We start from the raw sequence: 27,894 nt of genomic DNA, 5'->3' as shown, positions 1-27,894 counted from the left end.
CACCATTTGTCCAAATAGGAGAAATGCCAGCCATCCGTTTTACTGATGTGTATTGTAGTTTAATAAGCTCATAATGGGCAAAAGCCACATACTGGTGACTCATCTTGAATTACTCATTGGGTGGGATGTGGGAATTAAGGAAGGCATGGGCTGATTCATCTGAGGTAAATATTCATCATGCGGTGGGTCTGTCTCCTGAATCCACTTGAACTGAAGAAACACCCCTGATATGATTTTCTCATTTTCATCATAGAGAAAGAATGACAACAAACTGGAGCATTTAAAACTGTACACGTCACCAAAACACGTCTCAATGAACATTAGCATAACCAAGACCCACCTCAACGTATTAAAGATAAGATTCAACTTTATTGATCCACAGACCGGGCACATTCATTTGTTAGAGCAGCAGGTAGGTCAGAATGAGGTAGACAAGATAATGCAAATATAGAAAAGGCAATAGACTTTTGTTAAAAAATGTTAACAAAAAGTGCTGAGTACTTCCTACGCAGACTTAGACTGTTGGGTACGAGCACCGACGTCTTGGCCAAATTTAATTCTGCTGTGCTTGAAGCTTGATTACATATGGAAGCAATATATATCCAACAAAAATCTTAAATTGAGAGCATTGAAAAAACGACTATGAAGGTGATAGGAATAAAGGACTATCCTTCCCTCCAGAGCATCTACGAAGGTTCTGTGGTCAGACTGGCTCACAGGATCCTTAATGACCTGTCACACATTCTGTTCCCGGAATTCGACCGGTTTCCATCAGGCAGACGTTACAGAGCCTTTAAGTGTAAAGCCAACCACCTCAAGCTCTCGTTCATCCCAACGTCCATCATCATCCTCAATAAGGAGACGTGTTGATTCGTTCATGTACCCTTAATAACCCTTGCACTGGTCTAGCACATTTCACACTTTGGTTTTTAAGTTTTAAAGCCAGCTTCTGTTTTTCATCTTGCTTTATCCTTTCAGTTTTTAATCATTTGAATGTGTTTTAGGGCAGCTGCAATATTGAACTCACTTTTATTCTGCATTATTATTCTGGGTCTAGCGTGATATGTCCTTTGTACTGTGTTTTGTTGGTGTTGTTTAGTGTGAAATTTACTATTCTATAGCTGCTGTACAATAGTACTTTGGCCCAAGAAAAGAATTCCCTGTGGAACAGTTAAAGTATATTGATTTGATTTGATTATATACACCACTAAAATAAACAGTTGTATCCTCCTCTTCTTTTGTGTCATTGTTGATAAAGACAGGACAAACTGTACTGTATTGGTCTCATTAATTATCTATTTATAAATACTATCAGGTAAAAAGACACTGAACAAACGTGAACACAGGTAATGGTAAACCCAAAGGTTGTAATGTATTATTTGTTGATTTATTATTATTTTGTATTATTAATCTATTATCTGCCAAGGGACAACGGATGGAAATTAGCATTCTTTCTAACTCCAAAACAAATGTGTTACACTGAGTACACAGGAAAAACACGTATTTTTCCAAGTATATAAATGTTATCTAAAGTACAGTGTATTCGCGCACTGTATTGCTATTTTACTACATTCATATATAAATGACAATTAGAATAATGTGGACTGATGAAGAGTGAGCTAACTGTTATTCTAGCCAATACTGCTGTTTACTATGGCCATAGTTCTCTGGTGAGGCTACTAGCTACGGACAACATCTGTGGGACGTCATATAGCTAGCTAGCCGTTTATATTCGTGAACAATTTAGCTCGCAACGACTACGTTGCGTGACCGCGTTTGGTGAACGTGAATGAAACTTGTGAAATGATGTGTGTGACCATAGATATATATAAAGACTAGATGTCTTCCGGCGGAGTCTAGAACGTCATCACTGGCGGCCATCTTGCCACAGGCAGGCTTTCTGGAAGGATCTGTGGTACCTGAGGGAGGGTCAGTGATCTGCTCAAACACTTATACTCTTATCTCTCTGAAATCTTGACGGATTTACAAATGGTTTGGTTTCTTACAAACGTTATTAATGTGGTTATAGTTCTGGATGCTTGAACATGTTGAAATCGCAGCTTTTCTCTCCGAAAAACGACTTAATCGTGCAGCTTAGTTGTGTACCACGGCTAGGCTAGGCTAGTACCGGGTAATTTTATATTTATAGGAGAGGCAGAATTGTTCTTTCTTTTCAATATAACTTAAGCTGCACATGATTTAACTGAGGTTTCACATGATTTCAAATTGGGTTGTTTTTTAAAAAACATCTTGCATTATGATTTCTACAGGAAATTGCTGACTTTATTGCCAGTGGACCCCCCATCTGTCTTTGACTCATATCCCCAGGCCTCAATTCTGTGTTACATTTAAGGTCAGGGATGCAAACTAGTCAGTTTTACCCCCCCCCCCCCCCCCCCCCATGGCAATGAAGTGAATTGTTTGAAATGTGGATTTGTGTCTGCCTTGAGAAGTGCTGCACTGGGAGCATTCACTATTTTCAGCCTATACTATTTGTTTGCATCCCTGCTTTCTTGTGTCCTGTTTTGGCAGAATCATCATAGTAATACAATATTTGCTTTTGAAGGTTCCTCTCTGTCCTGGGCTACATCATAAACATTGACACGTTGCTGGCGATGGTTCCTGTGCTGATTGAAGGACAGCGATATGTCTTGACCTACAGATTCAGCAAGGACCACTTGGAACTGCTCTTTAACTCCATCAGAGCATCCGGTAGTGTTCATAAATTTTATTTACAAACCGCAACACTTGGTGACACAAAGCTTATATTGTTTTCAGTTGGTTGGTCCATATGTTTTTTTTTTCTGAATTGTTTGATAATGTCATTCAACTTAATTTATTTGGAAAGATCATTCAGGGGTGGCTAGTTTTTTTTTTTTTAAGCATCAAACATTTTATATTATATCATATATTGAATATCTGTGTAATATACTTGTATATCTTGTTTTTTTAAGGTGGCTGGAATAATAACCCTAATGCCAGCCAGTTCAAGTAGTTGTTAAACCATGCCGAGGCAATGTGACAACGCAGGATGAGACAGAGTCCCTACCAGCGGTCATCGACACCTCTACAAGCCTATCGGCTGTAGATATGTCCTTTGCAGCAGGAGGAGAAGAAGATCTTCCATCCCCGTTTGCTGACATTCCTGCCCTAGTACATGACCACAGCTACCTTCCCATCCGCTTCGATGGTCTTGTGGACAACGCTCTTGTGTACATTTCCGGTAAAGGCTGACTGAATGTCAATTTTGCCTATAACCGATAGAGCCAATAGTCAAATCTGTGGGAAAACAATCTGACGATAGTCCAAAAAGAGAAATGTCCCCTTTATTTCTCCACGCTTATTATTTATTATTATAAGTTATGATATTATTATCCAACTCAAATTTCAGGACTTGGTGTGCGAAGGGCTCTGAAGAAGCTGTCCTGTGATGTCTGCCGTGCCAGCCTGGTGACAGAGGCTGCATCTGCCATCAAGGACCAGAGCTACCACCTGTTGTCTTTAAGAAACAATGGAGGCCTGGTGATTCCATCAGAGGGCACAGTGAAGGTCGTCAGGGCAGCAGAGTGGGTCATTCGCCAGGCGTCATCGAGTTTCGGACGATCACGGCCCATCAAACTGCTGGAGGTCATGTACATTGTACGGAAGAGGATCGGGTCAGAGGATGTGTTTGTGCTTGGGGAGCACATCGTCGACACGCAGTATGGCATAGACAGCCACCACCAAACGCTGCTGACATTAGTTGTTTCAGTGTTTTTTAAAATAAGGCTACACCACATCGCTAAAATTACTACACTGAACTTACAGAGCAACAACATGCGACAGCAGCTGAATAAAACAGTCCTTTTCAAAGGGCATTAGCCAAATGTTACCACGGTTTTACCACGTCTCAGTCAGACAGGAAATAGAAAAAATAATGTTCACAAACTTGATGCGACTCACCTAAGAATCACCATTATCATATCATATCAGCGTTTTAGGCATATATCACCAGCCTCTTCAGAGGTTAGTAAATATTATAGATTTTCAATTGATTTCACTGTTTTTTTTGTAATTTGTTATGTCGGTCCTCCATCTGTATACCTCCGAAGTAGTCTAGTTCTCTCTAGAGGGTGGGAATATTCAACATGCAGCATTTCTTTATGTATATTTGTAAATGGAAATCTTACACCTTTTTTTTACTGCAAATAAATGTCACTTTTATAAAAAGAATGTTACTAATATAATACAATAATTTGAATTATTACTTGTTTAAACTAAACATGTGATAATTCAAATTATTGTATTATATTAGTAATATTGCTATTATAAACGTATACATATATCTCATGTTGCCATTGTGTATGTTGAGTTTAAGTAGCCTATATATTGATTTAACATAAAAACCTTGTGCATGTGTGTATTTATTGCCCCTATCTGTTCTGTTTAATGATATTTCCATATGAAAACCCATGGTTATAATTATAATTAATCATAAGAATACATCTCATTTGTAGAGGGAAATCTTGTACCTATTTTTAAGGACATTATTCTATTTTTTAGAACATAACATCATTATTAATAAGTATGGAGTGTCATAACTACATCTCCAGCATTTATAACAAACTAATCCGTTTAAAAATCGGTTGAAAATTGAGCAAGTTATAGTTAATTAAAAAGTACATGTTCCACTACCAACACAATGTTATGGCTGAGCGAGCAGCCTGTGGCAAGATGGCCGCCATGTGCGGACGTTCGACTCCATTGGCTGGCAACGCGGACGAGACATCTAGTGTTTATATATATCTATGTGTGTGACCACCGAACACACTCACCTCCACCACTTCCTGTTTCCACCTCCTCTCCCTCCTCCTCCTCCGCCACAGACAGACGCTGTCTTCCGGCTTTACCTGGTGCGTCCCTCTAGGAGGAAGCCTCAGTCCTGGGTCACCTCACTCCACAACACACTTCCAGGAAAAACAGCTGACCGGCAGAAAACTTTAAATCCAGGTAAGAACTGTTTCACACTTTTATTTAGGTCAGTTTCTGATATTTTATCCATGTGGGTTTGAATAAAGCTGGAGCCTCATGTGCCTGGTGGAAAACAATTGTATGATCCCTACTTGGGAACGTGTGCTGTGTCTTTAATAGACGCGGAGGTAAATGTTTAATTTATATAGTGTTATTATACATAGTATTTGTCTTTTGTGGCTGAACAGCAAAACCTGATACTTGAGAGTTGTTGTCACAGGGTTCAGTTTCTCTATTTCAGACCATTTGCATTAATGTGAATAAGTTTAACGATAGAGAATAATGCACAATTCTTCAACACTGTTTTGTGTTTGGTGTGTGTGTTGCAAAGAAGCGTTGTAAACTTTTAACAGCCCTGGAATCCTCCATGTGTCACAGTGTAAGTCCGATCTTTCAGCGTGGAAATGAGACTTTCAAATGCTTTTATGTATAAATCAGAGATAAGACATACATATTTAGAATAAAGAAATCATAACACGTTTCACTCCTCTTTCAAGCATTTTGCATTTTCTTTTCAGTTTTTTACTTTCTCGTAAGCCCCAAATGCCCCCGGTGAACCTTCCATCACCTTCAATCGATAAAGTTTAATATTTTAAGAGTGAGGTCATCCCACCTCCAACACACCTCAGCAAGTATTCCCTCAGCAGGCGTGCAAGCTCGTACCCTGCTCCCAGCAGCTGCAAAGGGAGGGAGCAGCACAAAGAGAAGTGTGCTCTCAAAACCTAGCCCTCCAGCAACACAGTTTTATACAGTGTACAGATGCAACAGGCTACCCAATAAATAATACAGGTATGTTAATAGCCCCAGTCTAAACGGTTGTGTGCTTATGACTTTGCATCTCTTTGTTCGCCCGATTTACAGCGTTCAGGTGTGAAATGGAGAGAGAATGGTGCAGCGTGTTTTGCATGGTCTCCCCTTCACCAGATTCATGTCCCTGCTCGTCACACATTCCACGGCTCTACCCTCCCTGCTCCTCCTCCACACGGCTCCGCTTCCTAAACCTGCCTGATTTCATCCGTTTCTCTCTTTCTCATTATTAAACTCCGACAAACATCCACGATATATGTTCCTTTTAAGTGCAGAGCTGCGTCGTCTGTTCTGTGTCCTCCACAGTCTCATCTCCTTCTCCTGCTGGCACCAGCCAGTACATCTGCCAGGCTGTGTGTTCACTGATATCTTATTCATTAATGTATGGGTTGAGACAAGTACTTTTGGGAGCTGCAGTGTGGACTTGCTGAGATATTGCAGATTGAAAATCAGTTCCACTTAGAGCAGGAAAACTGAGAGGCTTGTTTGTTAGGTGCAAGCCAAGTTAAGGTTGAAGTTCCCACAGGATGTTGAGAAACACTTAATCTGCTAACTCATGTTTTCAGATGTTTCCTAATCTTCCAAGCAAAAGCGGCCAAATGACGTCCCTGCTGGGTTCCTAAACAGGATCCTCCCGACACTCCTTGTGATGATGCGATATCTAAACCCCCATGCACGGCCTCCCCTCTTGTCTTTTCAGAACAGGGTGCGATGACCAACGCAGAGACCTCATGGGAGCTGTCCGTGCAGGTGGATCAAAAAGACGGAGACGAGTCCATGAAATTTAAGCTGAGGGTGAAGGGAGACTTGCATATCGGGGGCCTCATGCTGAAGTTAGTGGAGAAAATCAGTGAGTGTCTTTGAAAGGTTAAAAAAAACTCTTAATGCATTCTGCCTTCTGGGTCTTAGTGTTTACATTGGGTAGAATCTCATTTAAATACCACTGAGAAAGACACCAAATGTGTATGCATGTGTAACTACATAGGTCAGAGGCATTTGAAATCAAGCTTTTCTTAATCTTACAATTGTGGCTTTGGTCCCCCGACTGCTGCAACAACAGCTCTGTTAGTCATGCCACACCCTTATTTGCCCTGCATTTCTCGGCACTGCAGTGGCCTTGTTTAGTCACAGTGCACTGGATTGTCTAGCCTCAGGGGCTAAAGTTCAGCCGGGATCTGATATCTTGTCACAGTGCTCTGTAACCGTGGAGCGGCTAACCTTAGCAAGGCGGTTTAAAGAGCATGAGACATAACAGATGACTAAGTAGCTTGTCATCGACAGACGGATTTCAGCCCAGTGCCATAACATGATGTCAGGTAGACTCATAGTGCCACACTTTTATCATGGCCAGCCACTTACGCAACAGTGGGAGCAGGAAGTGATTGTTTTGCTAGCTTTAGTAGTGAGATTTTAAAGTCTCAAAGTCCATTTAAAATTGGACAATAAATGTGAACAATGCCCTTAGATTCCAACGACCCATTCAACTTGATATATGAGAGAAGTTTGGTACCAATAATGCCAGTATTATAATAGTATGATTTATTGTGTCTGTAGAGGCTCCTCAGGACTGGTCAGACCATGCCTTGTGGTGGGAGCAGAGGAAATGCTGGTTGCTTAAGACCCACTGGACCATGGACAAGTATGGAATTCAGGTAAAATCTAATTATAATATGTTACTCTCCAAAAAGCAATTCAAATATCCCCTATAAATGTATTTCTACAAATCCATTTGAATGCCAATGCAACAGTTGCGTATCCCTATATCTATTCAAAGCCATACATTCAACTATCTGTATCAAAGCTCCTTAAGGCAGGGAGAGCCATGACAGGTTTTACATAGCCAGCCACCTATGGAGGCTTCTGAAATAAAATCATAGATTCATACTCGATCCATCCATTATGTACACAGACCCTCAAAGGGTATACAGCTTATCCGCAAGAGTATTGCAGGGCCAACATACAGAGACAAACACTCTCATCTATGGACATTTTAGAGTCTCCAATTAACCTGACTGTCTTTGAACTGTTTGGCCGAAGCTGGAGAAAACCCACACAGCCAATGGGAGGATATGCAAACTCCACAGAGCAAGACACTGGCCGAACCAGGATTTGAACCCCGCTGTAACAAGCACAATTTTACTAACCACGTCAACATAGCCCGTAGCCATTTGTCAGGTCAAAAATCGAACCTCATGATGTATGGCTCAAAGAACCGTAGAACTCCTGTTGATAGAGTGATAACATAATGTTATTATGCAGAAAGACATCTGAAAACATTTAGCAAATGAAATGCAAAATTCCCCCTAAAAAATGGGCACACTGCCGAATGTAGGTGTCCATTACATACACTGTATGTGGAAACATCATTTCATACCACACATACCGTGTAGATGTCATCTGCTCCACAGATATTTAAGGAATTACCTCTTGATGTTAGAATCCATGAATGGGGACATTTTCATCAGCCCAGCCAAGGTTACAAAAACTTAAAATCTGCTCATTAAGGAAGGATGGGGGATAAGTATTCATTTTTGCTTGGGCGACTCATATGATTTCAAATATTGTGCTCCCCAGTCTGATGCTTTCCTGCGCTACACACCCCAGCACAAACCCCTGCTGCTGCTGCTTCCCAACATGAAGACCATCATAACGACTGTCAGCTACTCCAGTGTGGTCTTCAAGGCGGTGGGAGAGATCTGTCAAATGCTCGGTGAGTTTCTCTTCTGTCTTTACGGAGAACATTACCCCTCTCTTCTTTCTGCTTGTGTGATTATTAAGACTCACTTGTCTTCCCTTAACCTCCTGCGTTTTGCTCCATTCCAGGCATCAGGAGGGCAGAGGAGCTGTCTCTGCTGAAGCTTCCAGATGATCCCTCCAAGAAGAAGAAGAAGAAAGACAAGAACTCAGCAGAGCAGGACATCTGGGACATCGATTTACCCAGTGGGGGAGCAGGAGGCCAAGGTACCGTGAAAGACATGAATGTGTCTCACAAAAGGTCGGCAGCATCTCTGAAGAAATTATACACTTCTATTCCTGTATTGAAAAGAGAAAGATGCACTCATCAGTAAACCTTTGAACCTTTGAGGGTCGTGGGACCCTTCCATAACAGTTTGACCGAACGTGGTCTGGCGTGATTGGCTATATATCCGAGCTAAGTGCGTTCACACCTGAACATAAAGCTATCCACTTGAGATTAGATTACAAAAACCACATGTTAATACCAGGTGCGTAAGGGGCCTTTGGCCAGAGGCGCTCTACTTTAAAGTTTAGATGGATTCGATGAATTTAGAACAAGGGGAGTGGTTCCTAACCTGGGTTATGGCCCCATGAGAGGAATGCAGCTTAAGGTTAAACTAAAATTGAATAAATCATTTTAAAGACAAAAACAGATAATATCGGTGGCTGCTGCACTGCATTATTCGCTGAAGCAGTCAATAATGTAAGAATATATAATAATAAGAATAATATAATAAAACAAAAGTGGTCTCCATTGCTAGTGTCACTGTCAAGATTCAGTTAAAAGCAATACGATGTAACTTTTACCAAGCAGATCTCCATCTGCAGCCAAATGTGGTGATTACTTATGTTGGGTGATAAAGTGGTTTTCATGAAGAGAAAAAACAAAGCCTATGACGTTGTTGAGAGGAGCTCTGACTGAACTGAACGGTGAATATTACCCATGATCCCCGGCTTCCTGAACCAGAAGGTCTGCTGCTGTAACAAATCCACCAAATCAGTAATCTTTATATTTTATATTTTAAGTTTCCTCTTTATATGGAAGATATACTTGGAGTTTTTCAATGATCTCTAAGTCTTTTTAACTGATTCACTTTTAACCATTACTCTTCAACTTCTTTCAATTCCACGCGGAGATGGTGGCAAATCACCAAAGTTAAAACAGGCATTCAGGGAGGGGTGTGACAGAAATATTTATATGATAATTATAATGATAAATTGTCATAATATCATGTGTTTCAGCACATTAGTGTATAATATTAATTTCACCATATGTTTAAAAAGAATTGTCAAGAGTTAAAGGGTCTGGTCTACTGTACTGTGCCATGGAAGTTATGGGTTGAACTTTCTTTCACTAGAAGGGATTTTGACAGTGACTAAATGTAGTCAGTCAGAGATTGCCTGCAATAAGATATAAATTCTGGTTATTGAGGATGCAGCATATTTGATTGTGTGTTGCTTTGGCTGCAGGAGAAACTGAAAGTAATAATATCAATTTCCATTACATTGCCTGCTACTGAGCTCTACAGTTTTCATCAGGGAGATATGAAAGAATTGTTTATTGTGCTGCCGTGTTCTTCCTCAGTCCGACGCTGAATATGCAGCTCAGACTTCACGACTGTAAAAATCGATCTAATGAAGAAATTCAATCTCTGCTGCCTTAAAGGTCAGACCAGGTTTTTAACTTTCATGTTCCATCATTCTTTATTTAGTTTTAATTGTCCTCCCTTTCAAAGTTGTATTACCTCTGCCCTGTCGGTTTTCTTTATTTGTTGGTTGGATCCTTGGTCAGCAGAATTGCGCAAAAACTACTAAACAAATTTCCACAAGTCTTTGTTTATGGACCAAGAAGGAAATCTGTTACGTTTTGGGATGGAGCCAGGGTAATCATTGTGAGATAGGTTGCTTTTTATATTTTCACTGATTTTCCCTGGGACTTATGCATTGAACTTAATGTTGCTATAAAGTGACAAATAAGGCTACAAACCTGTAACTACCACCAATGTTTAACTGAAATTATGTTGATTCAATTGGTAATACAGTTTATATGTCTCTTAAACCGTTTTAGGATCTATGTGTAAATGTACTTGGCAGAGTTTTGTTGGGCCTTTGGAGAGCTATTCCCTCCCCTGAGTGAAAGTTAAAGTTGAAAATTATCTTTTGGTTTCATAAGTTCTTTTGACCTAACACGTATGCTATCTGACAGCTAGTGGATTTTAAATGCTAATTCTTAGCAATTTATGCTGAATCATATACTTTTTATTGCATGCATGCATTTATCAATCGTCTATTTTTCCCCCAAAGGCTTCCAGTACATGACAGCTACCTACGACTCAGAGAACAGGCTGCCTGTGTCTGCCACCAGCCAGTGTTTTGGAGAAAACCCTCTTGCTGACTCTCAGCCAAACTTGCCGCCCGCTGAGCTGGCCAAGATGTACCAGTCGCTCTCGCTGGTGGACAAAGCAGTCAACAACGCAGGGTAGAAACACTGTTGATTCAAATGTGGTGCTCTTACACAATTTGGATGACATTTTTCTATCCTCAGCCAATATGATATATTATTGTTGTGATTGACAGGTGGTTGGACTCGTCTCGATCCCTCATGGAGCAAGATATTCAAGATGACGACAAGCTTTTACTTCGGTTTAAGTACAATGTTTTCTTTGACCTCAATCCCAAAGTAAGTGACCCAGAATTTATCTGAATTTATTTATGACAGGGGGGAACTGAAATAACAAGGACAGACTTTACTTGAAATTTGTGTCCGTGTGTGTGTCCGTGTTTGTGTGTTTTAGTACGACGCTGTTAGGATAACTCAGCTGTATGAACAGGCCCGCTGGTCCATCCTACTGGAGGAGATAGACTGTACTGAGGAGGAAATGCTCATGTTCGCTTCACTACAGGTAAACACCTCCTCGTCATAGTTGTGAAAATTATTTGAAGGTAATTTGTTATTATTATTATGATTTCCTCACATTGTTTTGTCAGGGCTGGTCACTGTATTAGCCAATACAACATTTTAAGTAGTCACATTTAGGAATTTTACTGCTCATAACTGGAGCCACGAGTTTCCAATGTCAATTTATTGTGTTCAAAAGTTTATGGTAACTGTAAAGTTTCATCTGTGGCTCTCATTGTGTCTAAATGTCAGCTGGTCTCAGCGTTTTTTTTGCAACTGTTGGGACAGTGATTCAGAAATCACAGTGATTCAAAGGGAGATCAGCGTTGCGCTCACCTACACACTGATGCAGCGGCTGGCTCTCAGGGCTGTGCTCCAACCTCCCTCTGACTCACAGCAGCTTTGCATAACCTTTAAAGTCGTGTCTGAGAGACTCATAATGGCTCATACATTGAAAACTAAATGTTTGATCAATGTTCTAACAAGTAAAACGCCCCCTTTTTTCTCAGTATCATATTTGTAAACTGACCATGTCGAGTGAACCACTGGACACCTCCAACGAACCAGAGATAGACGAAGTGGAGGCGGCCCTGTCCAACCTGGAGGTGACGCTTGAAGGCGGACACACGGACAGAATTCTGGTAAACATTTTTTTTTTAGAGCTGCAGTGAATAGTAACAGTAATTTCCAGGTTTTCTGGTCTGCAACAGTCGGACACCTGTTTTTAAGCTGAAGTTGATAGCTAGGCCTCTGATGATTGCATGTCTTAACACGGTGATGTAACGAGAAGACACAGGATGATTGACTGTTGTTTGACCCGCCCCCAGGAAGACATTACAGACATTCCAGAACTGGCAGATTCCCTCCGGCTATTTAGGTAAAACCACCTTTGGACACATTTTACTGTCTCACATGAACATGGCCATCTTTTTATTCTGTTCCACTTTAAGCCTCGTTCTTTTTTGTGTCTTAAATCAGGCCTAAAAGACTGAGCCTGAGGCCTTACAAAGAATACTGGTTTGTGTTCAAGGACATCACCATTTCCTACTACAAGAACAAGGAGACTGCCAGTGGAGAACCCTTAGAGCAGTTTCACCTCCGAGGTTAGTGAGAAAAAAACAATCTGGAAACCCAGTTTTAATATCTTTTGTGTTGTTGCGTATCAATAACCCTCAATTAAAGCAATCTCATTACGTTTGATTATTTGAGTAATTCTTCTCATAGGGTACAAAACAAAGTTGTATGAATTCACAGTTTGGATTGGATTGTGGTTAGAGATTTAAATAAATTATATCCTAGTATTAAAATGACAAAGCACAAAATCTAAGATTCTGTGGTAATCACCATGATAACTGCAGTTTTATTATCCATAAGTAGATCTACTGTATCCCACTGCTCTGTATCTGCAGCTTAAGTCAATAAAACATTCTCTTATCTTCCTCCTCATTTGACAGGTTGTGAGGTTGTTCCTGATGTCAACGTCACAGACAAGAAGTTTGGCATCAAGCTCCTGCTCCCAGTCGCTGATGGGATGAACGAGGTCTACATCCGATGTGACAATGTAAGGTCCAGCTCCACATCCGTTTGCGCCACATTTTATGAGATTGCATTCTTTGGTAACTGGAATTAGCAAATCATTTTGTCACTGTTGTACTGTGTCTCGCTCTTCAGGAAACACAGTACGCCAAGTGGAAAGCCGCGTGCATCCTCGCCTCCAAGGGCAAGACCATGGCCTACAGCTCCTACAAGTCAGAAGTGAGAAACATCCAGTCCTTTTTGCAAATGAAGAGCCTGGCGCCCCCACCTGGTCAGGCGGCTCCCGACCTAGACGCGATGGAGATGAACGCCGAGTGTTTTGTTTCGCCGCGCTACGCCAAAAAGCACAAGACCAAACATGTTCGTTTGAGGCTCAAACCAAACACCTCGACTTTGCCAACAGCCATCAGTGTTGCGTCACTGTTATAGTTCGGAAAAATGTTTGCTAAATCTGCCCCTCGTGATTTTGTTTCAAGCTGACAGCTCGTATCCTGGAGGCCCATCAGAACATAGGACGGCTTTCGCTAATGGATGCCAAGATGCGCTTCATTCAGGCATGGCAGTCACTTCCAGAGTTTGGCATCAACTACTACATTGTCAGGTACAGTGCAGTATATACATGTGTGTGTATATACATATATACATTTTACTTCACTTGAATGATAACTTGAGGGATTATCCTTTTCTATGTGATTCAGATTCAGAGGCAGTAAGAAGGATGAGATGCTGGGGATCTCGTACAACCGTCTGATTCGTATTGACATGTCCTCTGGCCTCCCAGTCACCACGTGGAGGTTCGCCAACATGAAGCAGTGGAATGTCAACTGGGAGATTAGACAGGTGGGCGATCGTTTCACCTGACTCAGCGGTTTCTGGGTTATTACACAAAGACCGAATTATCTCAGAGACACGAAACCCTAATCTACTTCATGTAATTCCAGGTGACCATAGAGTTTGACCAGAATGTGACAATAGCCTTCTGCTGTTTGAGCTGCGACTGCAAGGTGGTGCACGAGTTCATCGGCGGATACATCTTCCTGTCCACACGAGGCAAAGACCAGAACGAGTCCCTGGATGAAGAACTGTTCCATAAACTTACCGGAGGACAGGAATGAGACTAGACACGAGACTGGGCTTCTTTGAGTACAGCTGTTGTTTATTTACGTAGATGTTACAATGTGAGAGTTCCTTGTTGCAGTGTCAAATCCCAGCCAAAGAAAATGTCGTACTGCGTCACAGTCAGAGATGATACATCGTCAATCACAAAACAACAGCCTGATATTTTGTCATTACATATCCTCCCTCAAACAGTGATAACAATGTACCCTGCACTAGAACAATAATGGTGTTGATGTAAATATGGTAAAGATTTGTCTTTCTCTCAAAACTTGGATGAACTTAGGATTTGTAAGAATTAAGCTTTTTTTTTTAAAGGTGAAGCTATGTCCTCATTTCAACAGACACAATGTTTGTAAAAAAAATATTAAAGGGTGTTTTTATAATTCACTGTTTGTTTTGCATCTGTTCTACTCAAATTGAATTTTCTTTGTACATTTATGGTAAAACTTAAATTTCATTGTGGACATATAATCAGATTTTTTTACATGTTAAGGTGAAAAAGAAATGTCGTACTTTTACTTGTCACATCTACTCCATGGATGAATATCCTAATATCCCTCTTGTTTTCTGGTGCCAAACAGCCTGAAAACAAAAAAGCTCTGAGGATGTGTCGGATTCTTGAGTGATTTTATAAACAATTCGACTTTAAAACTGCTTTTAGAAACAGTGAAAGCCTTACAGAAATCTTTGAGAAATTCTTAGCGCAGAGAAGTCTGATACTTGATTGGCTGCGATTTTCTACGCGGTGGCTGAACCTCTGTATTTTAATGCACCGGCGTGCCATATTTTTCACGTTGGTAACAACATAAGTTATCATAGTTATAAATTAGTCTGCTGTGACTTACCAAAGTGACTTACAAATCATTGATAACACTAAGCTTTACATTGCTATACTTCTGCTATACTTCAGCTAAATTTCAAGCTGTCTCCAAGGTTAGATCATTTATTGCATTTTGATCTAATCTTGTTGCTGTGTGGTGTAGGATGCTGTCTTTTGGTCTTGTCAGCCACCTCACTGCTGCACTGCTCTACACTACACTGTGGGCTTGTGGAGTTGGCACACCATGGGGAAGCAGTTATAAAACACCAGATTATGGCCCCATGGTAGGATGACGTGACACATCTGCTGGATTGCATTTCAACACAGTTTATGAGCGTTATGGTGAAGAATAGCTGTTAACTGAGCTGGAAAGCAATCCAGCAGTATCAGTGTGGGTAGTGTGTAAACTTTAAGCTTGAATTCAAAACAGTGTTTGAGAATTTATTGTAGTATTTTTAGGAATGCACATCACCCACTTTCGATCTGTTCACACATTTATGGAACATGTTGTGAAGAATGAAAACATGTTGAAATATGTTTGGTGCAGTTAATTCTTACTATAAAAATAAATATGTACAATAATATATTATTAAACATATAACAATGTAATGAAAGAGTATATTTTGACATATCACTATTACTTGCTAGATTGCACATAACGTATCTCATAAATATGTGAATAAATGGAAAACAGGTGATGTGCATTAGTTCATCGGACATTTCTCCATGTCGAGAATATTTTCTTTTCTATCATAATTGTCTGTCTGTCTGTCTCTCTCCCCCCCTCTCTCTCTCTGTCTCTCTCTCTCTCTCTGTGTGTTTTAAAAACTACTACTTGGTACATTCCAACACAGAAATTCGTGAAAACAGATACAATTTATGAAAAAACGTAACTATGAAACTAAGCTATATTCATATATTCCCATAAATTTATCTTAGAAATAAATAAATCTATGTTCAGTCCAGTCCTTGCTCATCGATGACTCTAATTTCTATACCTTTTCCTGGCCTCATCGCACCTCGCTCCTATTGGCCACCAAGCTCAGCGACGCGTCTCCAGCGAATCACAGACGACGACACTGCAGCGCGGGCGCTTTCTCCACTCTGCAGTCGATTAGTCGTCCTGAGAAGCAGAAAGGCAAAGTACGCTAACACGTGGAAATAGTAACTCGTCGTGTTTTGCTCGCACTTCAGGGTCGTTTCGTGCCTTTCTCCCACGGTGCCTTGTCTACGGAGACCCAGCGCGGTTAGCTGAAGGCTTCGGTTCGCTTGCAGCTCCGCAGTGAGCCGCTTTATCTGCCGGAACATGGCCGACAACGGGGACGACGATGCTCAGTACAGAATCAAAGAGGGAGACTACGTAGTGTTGAAGCGAGGCGACATCTTCAAAGCTTTGCAAATACAACTCAGGAAGTAAGTTAAATACTGTGGAATATACATATGTTAATACAAAAATAAACCTCAGATTAGTATCATTTATTAGGATTTCTTGTCAGGCACAGCCCGGGTCCTAGCGAAACCAAAACTGACATCTCACAAAGTGACGGATGCATGTGACGTGTTTTAGCTTCACAACACTGAGGCCCTACATAGTGAACTGTCATGACCTGCCGTGCTCATCACTGGTTTGATTCCCTCACAGGAAGGTGATATTTGAGAAGCAGTGGTTCTTCTTGGATAAAGCAGTGGGTCATTTATACAGCACCAAGTTTGAGATCCTGTCCGGAGGGAACCTGCAGCCCAAGAAGCCGAAGGAGGAGGAGAGCCTTGCCGGTGTGTAACACAGCAGGGGCATTCAGTAGACCAGATCTGCTGCCTCCAGTGGCATTTTCATTTATCCTATTTCCACACTGCATGGGTTGTGAGAGCCTTGACAGCAAGTTGTTCTTGCTTTTTCACTCACAACTTCTTTTCATGTGTCCTTTACAGACGCAAAGGAGGCAGGCACAGACAACAGACACATCCTGGATGATGGGACATCACAGAAACTGACCAGGGACGACATAGAGACGCTCAAGGAGCAAGGGCTGAAGGGCCAGGTACATGAGCAACCTTGAATTTACACACATACAAAGAAAAAATCTTATCACTGCCAGTTAACAGGACGTTTTAATATAGCTTTTTCAATCTTACACTTCTGAACCAAAGTCTGAATGTGGGTTAATGTATTTCCTACATTGTTTACAGTAAGCTTTCTATGTGACATTCAATTCAGGTAGCACACCATAGACTTTTATATGACATGCGTCCTGTCTTCATCCCCTAAGATGGCTGCGTCCACCTATACTTGACGTTAATTGGTTTGAAGACCGGCTTGTGTCTGACTAGTGTGTTATCAATTCTTTCTGCTTAAATGGAGAAAATTAATGAATTGAACATAAATTAACATTACATAAATTGTAGCCACCAGGGCTGTGACAGTTTACATTTTTTCTCCGCTCCTCCTCCTGATTGTTACCATAATACAATATCAGTATGGTATTACTACCTGCATACCTGCATCTCAAAATTCAGTGGCAGCTCACAAATCCCCGCTCAAACATGATATCATTGGAGGCAAAGACTGTGTGAGCCACAGAGCCTCCGCGGTGTAAGTAAAACACTTTGAAAAAAAAAAACACTTGTTCACACACACGTTCTTTGGGCAACGTTGTTGAATTTGAGTCGACTCACATGCTCAGTTGTAGTTCTATTAATACACGCTCTATAGTCAAATGTGTAATATTCTGCAGCTGAGAACAGTTTCCAACAAATGCACTTTTAAATCCTGTTTTGAGAACTGTGTGCTAAAACCTACAATTAAGTTTTTTCAGGAAGATGTTTGTGAGCGGTCGTTAAAGATGTATCTGTTGCCGAAATGCCACAGGCAGAGAAGGGAAATCGAAAAGTATTAAGATGCGATCAAGCACACTGCTGGTTTTTGCCTCGTCTTTGGATACTTGTCTTTAAAACTATCAGATAAAATAAAGAAGTGTGTGTGTGTGTGTGTGTTCCACAGGAAATCGTACAGCAGCTTATAGAGAACAGCTCCACATTCAGAGATAAGACTGAGTATGCTCAGGAGAAGTACATCAAGAAGAAAAAGAAGAAGTGAGTCACTTCCAACTACACAAACTCAAACTGTCACGGACGAAGAATAATGCAGAGTGCTGTAATTAGTGTTATCAGCTGTCCCTGTCTCGTGTTCTTCCAGGTACGAAAATACTGTGACGATTCTAAAACCGTCGTGCCGCAGCCTGGCTATAATGTACCACGGCCGGGAGCCGGGGAAGATCTGGTGAGTCAGCACGCGGATCAACAGAATGTGAGAAAATGGCCTTTTAATGAGCAGGAAGATGTGGAAGTAAGATGTGTATGTTTCTGTGTAACGCAGCCACCTGCGGTATGACACACTCGCCCAGATGTTGACCCTAGGAAACATCCACGCTGGCAGCAAGGTTTTGGTGTTTGAGACGTGTGCCGGCCTCGTGCTGGGCTCGGTCATGGAAAGAATGGGAGGTAATTAAGTCCTGTTAACTCTCCTGCTGTTGGACTTGGCCGTTTCTACTTATACTTTCTATTGTATTTTGATCTGAACTTTCTAAACAAAGCCCTTTCTTTCCCCTCTGCATAATTCCCCTCCATTTCCTCCTCATTTAGGCTACGGTTCCGTGATCCAAATGTACCCAGGAGGTGGGCCCGTTCGAGCGGGTGTGGAGAGCTTTGGCTTCCCTGCACATTTCCACGATACGCTGCATGACTTTCCCATCTGCCATGTCAATGCTCTGCTGGCAGGCAATCTGGACACTGCAGCCAAAGACCCATGTGCTGGTAGGACCTGCCTGTTTGTTTTTTTTAAATCATCTCTCAAAGATGTTTGTAGGTTTGTTTTCACATGAAACAGAGTCCCTACGAGCAAGTTCTCCACATTTCTTGGTATTTATGCTGCCATTCCGTGCGAAAACAGTACAAAGCAACATCATATAGAAAGAAGCCTGTAGTTTCTTACCAAATCTTCTCCAAAATGTCCACCATTGTTGGGCGTTCCATTTAGCTGTCTCGCTTCGTCCATTTCTTTAAGCTTTTAGAAGACGTGTGTAAATATGGAGAGGCTCTGTCTGCTCTAGAGAATCTAACGTTGAGCATAAATGAGCGATAACAACTGATTTAAAAGATTTGCCTGTGTTCCTCTGATAACTATTTTATTATTATTTATAAACCAAAATATAGACAAGATAATCTGCTGTTTTAGAGAATAATATGCAGAAAAGGTTAATTTATTCTTGTGACACTAAACTGACGTGTATAATTCCAGATGAGAAGCAGTCTAACACGGTTGAGGGGCAAAACCAGCCCGAGGCAGAACCGCAGGGCAATCCGGAGGAACAGAGCATGGAGACCAATGCTGGTGATGACACCGCGGACCAGGAGAAAAGAGAGAGGGAGAAACTGAAAGAGGCTAAAGTATGTCCAATATTTACTAACTCCACTTTCATCCAAATATTTTGCTCATTTATTATTTTGTATTCTTATAATGAGGAAGAAGTAGTCACTGTGACACTCTTCAGATTTGGAGCACCCAGACCACATTCGAATGTGGTCTGGGTTCTCAGATCTCTCAGGACAGACATTAATATCAGGTCTGAAAGACAGACTATCCATTGATGTTTCCCACCTGATATAAAGTTGTGTTTTATTCGGGATGGTCAGGGTATCACCAAGAAATAGAAATGTCAGACTTCGATGTGGCAAAAAGAGAGTTAGGGCACTTATTTGTTTTGTTTTCTTTCTTTTTTAGGCTCAGGGAAAAAGGGTGAAGCTGGAGGAGAAGCGAAAGAAGCTGGCCGCCGCCGCCTCCCTGCTGGAAGGCAGAAATGCAGATGGGTCGGTGTCAAATTGTTTATTATTTTGTGCCTTTCCCCTCCGCTGTACCGCTCTTTTCAGCGTCAGCATCTCTCTCTTCCGACTACCTGGACTGTAACGTGTAGTCAACAACTGTAATTAAAACTGATCCGCAGAGATGAAGATTCGATGAATGATAATTAAAAGTCATGTTAATCATCTCCATAAAAATCCTGATCAATAATTTGCCTTCCTCTGAGCTCACGCACACATTACTGCACGGTGCCCGTACGAGGTGAACAGAGTGACTGCCTTGCAGTTTGCTGTCATGTTAAATGAAAAGGATTTGCTTCACAGCCTCTGTGTAATTGATGGATGTCATGTTGTGAGGGTCAGATGAAGTATTGATCTGGTTAGGCTGTTAACTCGCCCCTCCTCTACATCAAACCAGCCACATCATACACACCACAATCGATTTTCCGCTTGTTCCTAAATCAGAGTCTCTTGTACTGACTGTCCTCTCATTATAGGAAGTGTAATGAATGTCTGCAATAGGAAGGCACTAAATCCTGAAGCTTTCCAGAGAGAGGTCACATTGGGAGATATCCCCCACCTCCACGTTTCCGATAACATGTATTTCACATCAGACATGTTTGCGTGATCATCCGTTTCTTCTGAATTACAGGTTGATAATCGCCAGCCGGTTTCACCCGTGTCCCGTCCTCATGGTCCTGCTCAAATTCCTCTCCCCCTCCAGGCCATTCGTCGTCTACTCCCAGTACAAAGAGGTACGGTCGTCATGACTACTTGCATCTGCTCGAACCAACGCTATCGATGTCCTTCACAGAGTTTAGTTTAATTCAGCTGAAGGATCTCTCATTATCTGCCTCTGCACACGGGTTTTATTGCTAAGAGTTCCAGCGGGAAATGTCCTTATTTCATTACTGCGGCGGACATCGCTGTCCCTGCCAAGGAGTTACAATGCCTATCACGTCCCTGCACTTATTACCTCTATTGTGCTTATGTTGCTAAAAGTGTCTGTGTGTGGGTGTGGGAGGGGGTGTGAAGTCGTGCATCCGCGGGTCCTCATCCTTAATGCCTCTTTTTCATTTCCCCCTCAATCTCTCCAGCCTCTCATCGAGTGCTACACAAAGCTCAAGGAACAAGGTGGTACGGTCAGCCTCAGACTCGCAGACACCTGGCTCAGACATTACCAGGTAAATTAGTTTTTATGCCTCCATGCCGGCGAAGAAACAAAATAAAAGAATCATCTCAAGATAATAAAGCAGAGCCCTGCATTTTCGAAGACTCCGATGTTTAAAGAGCTTTGGGTGATAAGCGCAGACACTGGTGTTGATGTGCTTTGAAGCAAGTGCATCCTTCCCTCAGACTGCTGCGCCGCCCCTCAACAGAACACGCCAGAGATTTGTGTTGTTGTGTACGCTGAATCTCCTGCTGCGTTGTTCATGTGTGAAAAGGCAAACTCTGCAGACATTCTCTAGAGTTCATGCCCGAAAACTACTTGTGCAACAGCGCCCTCCGAAGCCACAAATGGTGATTCATTCTGTCAAACTATGCTGCTAAAAGGTGTAGCTTTTAGTTAACATGTCTTTTAAAGAAGAAGAAAATCATTATGGCAGTCCTTCAAGTGTGGCTTAACTGGAGTTACCCCTCAAGCCACATCTCAGTCAGTGATATCAGGGCAAATAATCTACAAATGGCAAAATCAATTTTTTGGGATAAGATACTTGTCACTGCCTCGAACCCCATTATCACAGCAATCCACAGCATTATCTCCCACTGCCCCTTTTTTGTACTTTTGTGTTTGCATACTCCAGAGTTGTTTCCCCTTCAGGACCAATGTGTTATTTCCTGCGGCTCTTCCTGTAGAATTAATGCATCTTGACTTCCTGTGCCGTGCCTCTAGGTGTTGCCAAACAGGACCCATCCTCTGCTGCTGATGAGCGGTGGCGGGGGCTACATCCTCTCAGGGACAACGGTCGCCGCGGATCGCGCCAAACTCGCAAGCTCCCAGCGAGCTGATGAACCAGCACCAAAGAGACTGAAAGTGACAGACACTGAGGGATAAACAAACACCGAAGCATCAGACCTTCTGAGGGCACATTTCTAACGGCCTACAGGGATTTTTCCTCCAGCGGTGACCATCCTTTGTGCTGAACTGATTTGACACAACTGTGATAAGGGAGACAGAGTGTCTGCTTTGCACACATCAAGCCTCTTCTCCCGTCTTGTGTGTTCAGATCAGTGCAGAGGAAGGCGTCTAAGGAGTTAATTGTAAGCCAGTTTAGGCTCTCGGAGCTCAGTGTATGTTTTATGGAAGAAACAGCGGAAATAATCATTTGCGTGCTGAGAGAAACCGACGGGTTTGTGTTTCACGCCTCAAGACCTGGTGTAAAGACGATAAGTCTCTCCAGCCTCTATGTTCTAACTTTTTTTTTTTTACTTTGTGATCCTTGCAGAAAGTGCCATTTGTTTTATGATCATGTTGCTTATGAAGCTTCAAAGTGTGCTACATCCGAAATCTGCACAGAATAAAAAAAGTACTAAAAGTAGTCCTGAAAGCATTTTGTTTTTTGTTTTTCATCAAAAATATAATCATAATAAAGAGAGATCTTTGTTTGGTCCCAGAATAACTCTTTTATTGAGCACAGAATGAGCAAACTCTTCAGAACACAATTATTCCAGTAATCTGTTCAAGATATATATATTATTTTCATATTTTCTCTTTACATGTACAAACATCAAGACCATTCCCATGCGGATTAAATTGAGAACATCAAAATATCACAAATACAATGATAAACAAGTTGGTATTTTTTGGCAAGGCTCCAGCTTTTGTTTATGTTGGTACACGGTAAGCACACTGAATTGGCAGACATGCGGTAACACGGCAGCTGAAGTCCTCAGGTGGCGTCTTAATAAGCTGTCCGTCCTGGTTTATGCACCGTTCTCTTGCAGCTTGGTGGCGATTTTCTGGAACTCCACGTCCATGGCTGCTAGGTTTTCCAGATCTTTATCCTGAAAAACACGCAGTATGTATGAGCGAACAAAAGCCAAATCCATTTTGTTGTCATACCTAAAAGAGCGTGTTTTTGATTATGTTTGGGAAATAAATCTGCAGTAAATTAATTTTCAATCACATTTTCGCTACGCCTGCTTCACATTTGCCTAATAAGCAGAATCTGTCATTTCAGTTGATAAAACCATTATCCCTTGAGCTGTAGTGCTCTTGAAATCATAAATAAGCATCCATGGGACGAGATGGGGAGGAATACACGGCCTTTGATCTCCTTTTAATGGGCACATAACAATTTGATTGCCCTGGGAAGCTATAATCACGAGATTCCTAGTCTGATTATTGCAGCAGTCGTGACTGCAAAAAGTAAAAGTGGGACAAACAAGCCCAGTGAGAGTCGAGCGCATGTGAGTAATGCGGGAGTAGATTCTGCGTATGACAGAGTTGGAACGAGTCACTGCCGGTGATTTTCTCTGGTGTCTCTGGGACATGCTCATGAGGGACAGTTCTGGATGCCCATTTGCACAGATGCATATTCACGGACGCTCTGTGGTTGTGAGGGCTCAATCCTGACATCTCCGTGTCAACTGGAGATTTCCATAATGAGCCCGTGGCTGCTTTCTCCATCAGTCAAGCTGATTGGTGGAGGGATGAGCTTCATGTCTGCACAAGGACATTAGAGAATATTTGATGGAATCTGTTCATTGAAATGGATTTAGACTGAAAATGATATGTTGTGTTTCTTTAATCCCTCACTTTCGCCATTACCTTTAAAGTATGTATTGTTTTATCTGCTGTCTTTGGATGTTTACACTTTTAATTTGCTTTGCTGTGATCTTTTAAATTGTACCTCCATTGTCCTCTTTTTGAAGCACTTTGTAGTAGCTAGTTTTATTATTATAATCATTATTGATCATAGATTTTATGCAACATGCAGGTGTATCTTAGGGTAGACTGTTTTATTATAAACTTTAATGATTTGCATTTATACTAAAATGATAAATTTCAGCCTGAACCTTTGCTGCTGCGTAAGTCTGCCATCAGCACAATTAGATTTACTGTAGATATATAAGTATAGGTATACGTATTCTTCCTAGACTTCAGTCCGGGTGGCCTAGTTAGAGCTGTAGCAAAGTAAATATGACAGCGGTTGCACCCCCACATCAGCCATAAGGTATTTTTGTCGCAGTCGGTGAGTGTAGTGTTTACCTCCTGCGGAGTGAGGGCTCTCTGGAGCGTGCTTCTCTTTGCAACCTCCTGATTAGAATGGCCGGGCAGCTGGTTTATCTTGTAGCTCAGCAACTTGGCCAGGTCGTCCATCTGAGCACAGTCAATGCGAAAGAAAAGTGGGGTCCGTATAAGGATGCAAAGAAACAAGCAGTTATATTGTTCCCGTTTCATACAAGCAGGCAGAGAGAGGAAGTTGTCTCATCACGCTCACCTTAGTTGCTGCGTGTTCATCTGAAACCCTTTTAAAGGCCGGATGGTAGAACCCTCTGTAAATCCAGGGATTACGCTTCTCTGCCAGATACCTGAAAAGCAGCCGCAGTTAGATGCTGAACTTTTCATGCCAGCATATGCAGGGATTTGTTCACATTCACTATGCAAAAGTTGATTTTGATTTGGCTGCTATTACTGAACACTGCAACGTGTTGTGCAGTGGGATGCAAAATACAGACATGCACAGTTTAAGAGACAAGAGAGGAGTACCTCAGGGCTTCGTCCCTGTCCTTTGCAGCCTCCTCTGAAACACCCCTCTGTTCCTCCTCGTCTTCTGATGAGTCTCCACCACGTTTGTGAAGTTTCTTTTTGTGGTGGTACCGGTGTGTCGGCTTCCAAATGCGCTTTTCAACCTCTCCCTCTTCTTTTCCGTGTCTTTTGTCAAAGTCCCAGCTCTCCTGGCTGCGTTCTCCGTCCACCTCGTCTCGCCTGTCCTCTGAGAGCTCTTCATCACGTTTGGTTCTCCTCTGGTGGTACCTGCCAGGCCTCCAGCTCCTCTTCTCTCTTCCAGAGTCAAAGTCCCAGTTCTCCTGGCTACGTTCTTCATCTGGTTCTTCCATTGCTCCTTCTGAAAGTTCTTCATCACGTTTGCTTCTCGTCTGTTGGTACCTGCCAGGCCTCCATTTCCTCTTTTCTCTTCCTGTGTCAAAGTCCCAGCTCTCCTGGCTGCGATCTTCATCTGGTTCTTCCCTAGCTTCTTCTGAGAGCTCTTCATCACGTTTGCTTCTCGTCTGTTGGTACCTCCCAGGCCTCCATTTCCTCTTTTCCCTTCCTGTGTCAAAGTCCCAGCTCTCCTGGCTACGTTCTTCACCTGGTTCTTCCCTGGCTCCTTCTGAGAGCTCTTCATCACGTTTGCTTCTCGTCTGGTGGTACCTGCCAGGCCTCCAGCTCCTCTTCTCTCTTCCAGAGTCAAAGTCCCAGCTCTCCTGGCTGCGATCTTCATCTGGTTCTTCCCTGGCTCCTTCTGAGAGCTCTTCATCACGTTTGCTTCTCGTCTGTTGGTACCTGCCAGGCCTCCATTTCCTCTTTTCTCTTCCTGTATCAAAGTCCCAGTTCTCCTGGCTGCGTTCTTCATCTGGTTCTTCCCTGGCTCCTTCTGAGAGCTCTTCATCACGTTTGCTTCTCGTCTGTTGGTACCTGCCAGGCCTCCATTTCCTCTTTTCTCTTCCTGTGTCAAAGTCCCAGCTCTCCTGGCTGCGATCTTCATCTGGTTCTTCCCTAGCTTCTTCTGAGAGCTCTTCATCACGTTTGCTTCTCGTCTGTTGGTACCTGCCAGGCCTCCATTTCCTCTTTTCTCTTCCTGTATCAAAGTCCCAGTTCTCCTGGCTGCGTTCTTCATCTGGTTCTTCCCTGGCCCCTTCTGAGAGCTCTTCATCACGTTTGCTTCTCGTCTGTTGGTACCTGCCAGGCCTCCATTTCCTCTGTTCTCTTCCTGTATCAAAGTCCCAGCTCTCCTGGCTGCGTTCTTCATCTGGTTCTTCCCTGGCTCCTTCTGAGAGCTCTTCATCACGTTTGCTTCTCGTCTGTTGGTACCTGCCAGGCCTCCATTTCCTCTTTTCTCTTCCTGTGTCAAAGTCCCAGCTCTCCTGGCTGCGTTCTTCATCTGGTTCTTCTCTGGCTTCTTCTGAGAGCTCTTCATCACGTTTGGTTCTCCTCTGGTGGTACCTGCCAGGCCTCCAGTTCCTCTTGTCTCGCTCATTGTCAAGACCCCAATCTTCTTGGCTGCGCTCTTCGTCTCCCTCTTCATCGCCACGTTTGTGAAGTTTTTTCTTGTGGTGGTAGCGGTGTGTGGGTTTCCATATGCGTTTGATTCTCTCGTCCTCCACTTCGTTCCCATGCCTTTTGTCTACATCCCAGGACTCTTGGCTTCGTTCCTCCTCTGGCTCGTCCCTCTCGTCTCCTAAAGGCTCCTCATCTCGTTTGGCTTTCTTTTGGTGGTATCTCCCAGACTTCCATTTGCTTCTTTTCTCCCGCACTACTTCTTCTTCTGCGTTCTCATGTCTCTTTTCCTTCTCGTCACCCAAACTCCAGGACTCTTGGCTGCGCTCATCCTCTGGGTTTTCCTTTTTCTCCTCTACAGATTTCAGGAGTGCCTCGATGTCTTTCACATCGGCTGCCTTTGTCTCTGTATCCTTGGGCTGAACTTTGACCACCTCCTCATGAGTTACAATCCCGTCCCCGCTCTTCTTGTCCAGAGGGATCTGTTTAACCCCTGTGACAGAGCAAAAGAAAGATCATCAGTGATGTACAGATCTCTTGCCCTTATGGACACGTTATGATGGATTTGTCATTTAATTTCATTCTAGATCAAATTGATTGTGACGGCGAATCACTTCTGTCATATAAGAGAAAATATTCTCTTGAAGGTAGAAGTGGCGTGAAAACTGTGACCATAATAATCTCAATTACTCTTTTTTTAATGTTACCAGCTGCTTGGCAAGATATTCAGCGTGACTGTATTTTTATCAGCTTGAATCTACCAGCTCCTCAGTGTGCAGCGCATCAACAAGCAGCACTCTCCTTAAAAGACCTATTATAAATCTATGTAGGCTACATATTACAGTATTTTAATGTTCTACTCTGAAGCAACATGGGACATAACAGTGACCTGTGCGCTACAGACCTTCTTGGAGAATGTCCCTGCATTCCTGATCCAGCTGAGAGTCCGGTGTGGAGAGAGCTTTGGACAGGACCTCCACCAGGCATCGTGTTACCTGCAAGTAATCAAACAAACTAAACATGCAGCTAAATGCTCCCATCCGGGATTCACTTTATAATCACTGAATTTGTATCAGAAAAAAACATACCACATCTTCTCTCCGACCTTCTTTCCCCACTGGAAGCGCTAGATTTTCTGCATAATGGGGGAAAAAAAGTATTTAAATGTGACATAAGAGAAAATGGGTTTGTCTGCATGCATTCAAATCCAGGAGTCGTCTCTGCCTCTGTCCATGGTCCTGAACTGACTTCCACTAACTTCAGCAGGGAAAAAGCAAAAGCAATCCACCAACCTGTCAACAGAGCCGCCACCGCAACAACAAGAAGAAGAAGAAGTCTCATGTTGGGGCGAGGATGAGATCAGGGTAAATCCCACTTGTAAAAACAGCAGCCGTGCCGGGGAGTCCCGTCTCTTCGCAGCAGCAGGAGAGAGCTGCGCTGCTCTGGAGCACCGGAGCAGAGGGGAGCTCCTCAAATAGGCAGAGGAGGGGGCTGGGAGGAGGCGTGGGAGGAAGCCTCCAGGCTCACGGCTCCCTTTAGTGTCATTACTCATTAGACCTGCAAGAGAGGGAGAGAGTGTGAGTGGACTGGAATTGCGGCACGGCGTCGACATTTCATGACAAGCTCGTTAGAAATCCCGTTAGTGTCACGTTTGGTTCAGGTGATGCGGTTTTAAACTGGTTTTCATCTTGTGCTGTGCGGTTAATGCCACAAGACCCTTGAGGATAAAGCAGTACGATTTGTGAATCCTGCACCATGACTTTGTTATTTGGAATCGTGTTTATTTATCATTCATCAATTGTTGCCTTTTAATCAAAGTTTGAGGTTTGATTATTACAGTTTCTCCCTGGATCCTGCTCGTCCTTGATTATCTTGATTTTCTTAACCATG

General features: G+C 42.5%; 4 protein-coding genes and 1 long non-coding RNA gene across 5 annotated transcripts; 4 read left to right on the top strand and 1 right to left on the bottom strand.

Annotated features, from left to right (window-relative positions):
- The first annotated feature begins 1,814 nt into the window (after positions 1–1,814).
- On the top strand, positions 1,815–2,967 carry LOC133974008 (uncharacterized). The gene is made up of 3 exons (XR_009924632.1): positions 1,815–1,929; positions 2,567–2,712; positions 2,955–2,967. It is a non-coding gene; the product is annotated as an uncharacterized LOC133974008 (long non-coding RNA).
- Positions 2,968–2,976: 9 nt separating this feature from the next.
- On the top strand, positions 2,977–4,402 carry LOC133974007 (uncharacterized). The gene is made up of 2 exons (XM_062412099.1): positions 2,977–3,223; positions 3,392–4,402. Exons 1-2 carry the CDS (start codon positions 3,091–3,093, stop codon positions 3,859–3,861), a joined length of 603 nt encoding a protein of 200 aa, XP_062268083.1. The 5' UTR covers positions 2,977–3,090; the 3' UTR covers positions 3,862–4,402.
- A 484-nt stretch (positions 4,403–4,886) lies between these two features.
- Positions 4,887–14,490, top strand: fermt1 (FERM domain containing kindlin 1). Its single transcript, XM_062412114.1, has 16 exons — positions 4,887–4,989; positions 6,518–6,667; positions 7,372–7,469; positions 8,392–8,527; positions 8,641–8,778; positions 10,858–11,032; positions 11,131–11,233; positions 11,349–11,456; positions 11,962–12,093; positions 12,280–12,329; positions 12,431–12,555; positions 12,907–13,013; positions 13,124–13,348; positions 13,465–13,589; positions 13,687–13,828; positions 13,930–14,490. Exons 2-16 carry the CDS (start codon positions 6,529–6,531, stop codon positions 14,101–14,103), a joined length of 1,977 nt encoding a protein of 658 aa, XP_062268098.1. The 5' UTR covers positions 4,887–4,989; positions 6,518–6,528; the 3' UTR covers positions 14,104–14,490.
- A 1,550-nt stretch (positions 14,491–16,040) lies between these two features.
- trmt6 (tRNA methyltransferase 6 non-catalytic subunit) lies at positions 16,041–22,321 on the top strand. Its single transcript, XM_062411444.1, has 12 exons — positions 16,041–16,340; positions 16,570–16,700; positions 16,857–16,966; positions 17,926–18,017; positions 18,121–18,204; positions 18,301–18,425; positions 18,567–18,737; positions 19,222–19,370; positions 19,705–19,790; positions 20,434–20,536; positions 20,879–20,965; positions 21,676–22,321. Exons 1-12 carry the CDS (start codon positions 16,234–16,236, stop codon positions 21,835–21,837), a joined length of 1,407 nt encoding a protein of 468 aa, XP_062267428.1. The 5' UTR covers positions 16,041–16,233; the 3' UTR covers positions 21,838–22,321.
- A 57-nt stretch (positions 22,322–22,378) lies between these two features.
- chgb (chromogranin B) lies at positions 22,379–27,433 on the bottom strand. Its single transcript, XM_062411443.1, has 7 exons — positions 27,297–27,433; positions 27,093–27,139; positions 26,909–26,999; positions 24,496–26,497; positions 24,227–24,317; positions 23,995–24,105; positions 22,379–22,787 (listed from the first exon to the last, which is right to left on the bottom strand). Exons 1-7 carry the CDS (start codon positions 27,343–27,345, stop codon positions 22,707–22,709), a joined length of 2,472 nt encoding a protein of 823 aa, XP_062267427.1. The 5' UTR covers positions 27,346–27,433; the 3' UTR covers positions 22,379–22,706.
- Between the last annotated feature and the right edge of the window lie 461 nt (positions 27,434–27,894).

The sequence above is a fragment of the Platichthys flesus genome, chromosome 18 (genome assembly GCF_949316205.1).
Source record: "Platichthys flesus chromosome 18, fPlaFle2.1, whole genome shotgun sequence".
NCBI classification, from domain to species: Eukaryota; Metazoa; Chordata; class Actinopteri; order Pleuronectiformes; family Pleuronectidae; genus Platichthys; species Platichthys flesus.
This window is presented reverse-complemented; position numbering and strand designations above follow the sequence as displayed.

Coding starts and splice junctions, on each gene's coding strand:
- fermt1 (XM_062412114.1), top strand. CDS start 6,529: ATGACCAACGCAGAGACCTCATGGGAGCTGTCCGTGCAGGTGGATCAA. Junction 7,470..8,391: donor TGGACAAGTATGGAATTCAG/GTAAAATCTAAT, acceptor TGTGCTCCCCAG/TCTGATGCTTTCCTGCGCTA. Junction 11,234..11,348: donor TCTTTGACCTCAATCCCAAA/GTAAGTGACCCA, acceptor TGTGTGTTTTAG/TACGACGCTGTTAGGATAAC.
- trmt6 (XM_062411444.1), top strand. CDS start 16,234: ATGGCCGACAACGGGGACGACGATGCTCAGTACAGAATCAAAGAGGGA. Junction 18,426..18,566: donor GGTCATGGAAAGAATGGGAG/GTAATTAAGTCC, acceptor CTCCTCATTTAG/GCTACGGTTCCGTGATCCAA. Junction 20,966..21,675: donor CCTGGCTCAGACATTACCAG/GTAAATTAGTTT, acceptor CCGTGCCTCTAG/GTGTTGCCAAACAGGACCCA.
- LOC133974007 (XM_062412099.1), top strand. CDS start 3,091: ATGTCCTTTGCAGCAGGAGGAGAAGAAGATCTTCCATCCCCGTTTGCT. Junction 3,224..3,391: donor CGCTCTTGTGTACATTTCCG/GTAAAGGCTGAC, acceptor CTCAAATTTCAG/GACTTGGTGTGCGAAGGGCT.
- chgb (XM_062411443.1), bottom strand. CDS start 27,345: ATGAGACTTCTTCTTCTTCTTGTTGTTGCGGTGGCGGCTCTGTTGACA. Junction 27,000..27,092: donor AAGGTCGGAGAGAAGATGTG/GTATGTTTTTTT, acceptor GATTACTTGCAG/GTAACACGATGCCTGGTGGA. Junction 26,498..26,908: donor CAGGGACATTCTCCAAGAAG/GTCTGTAGCGCA, acceptor GCTCTGTCACAG/GGGTTAAACAGATCCCTCTG.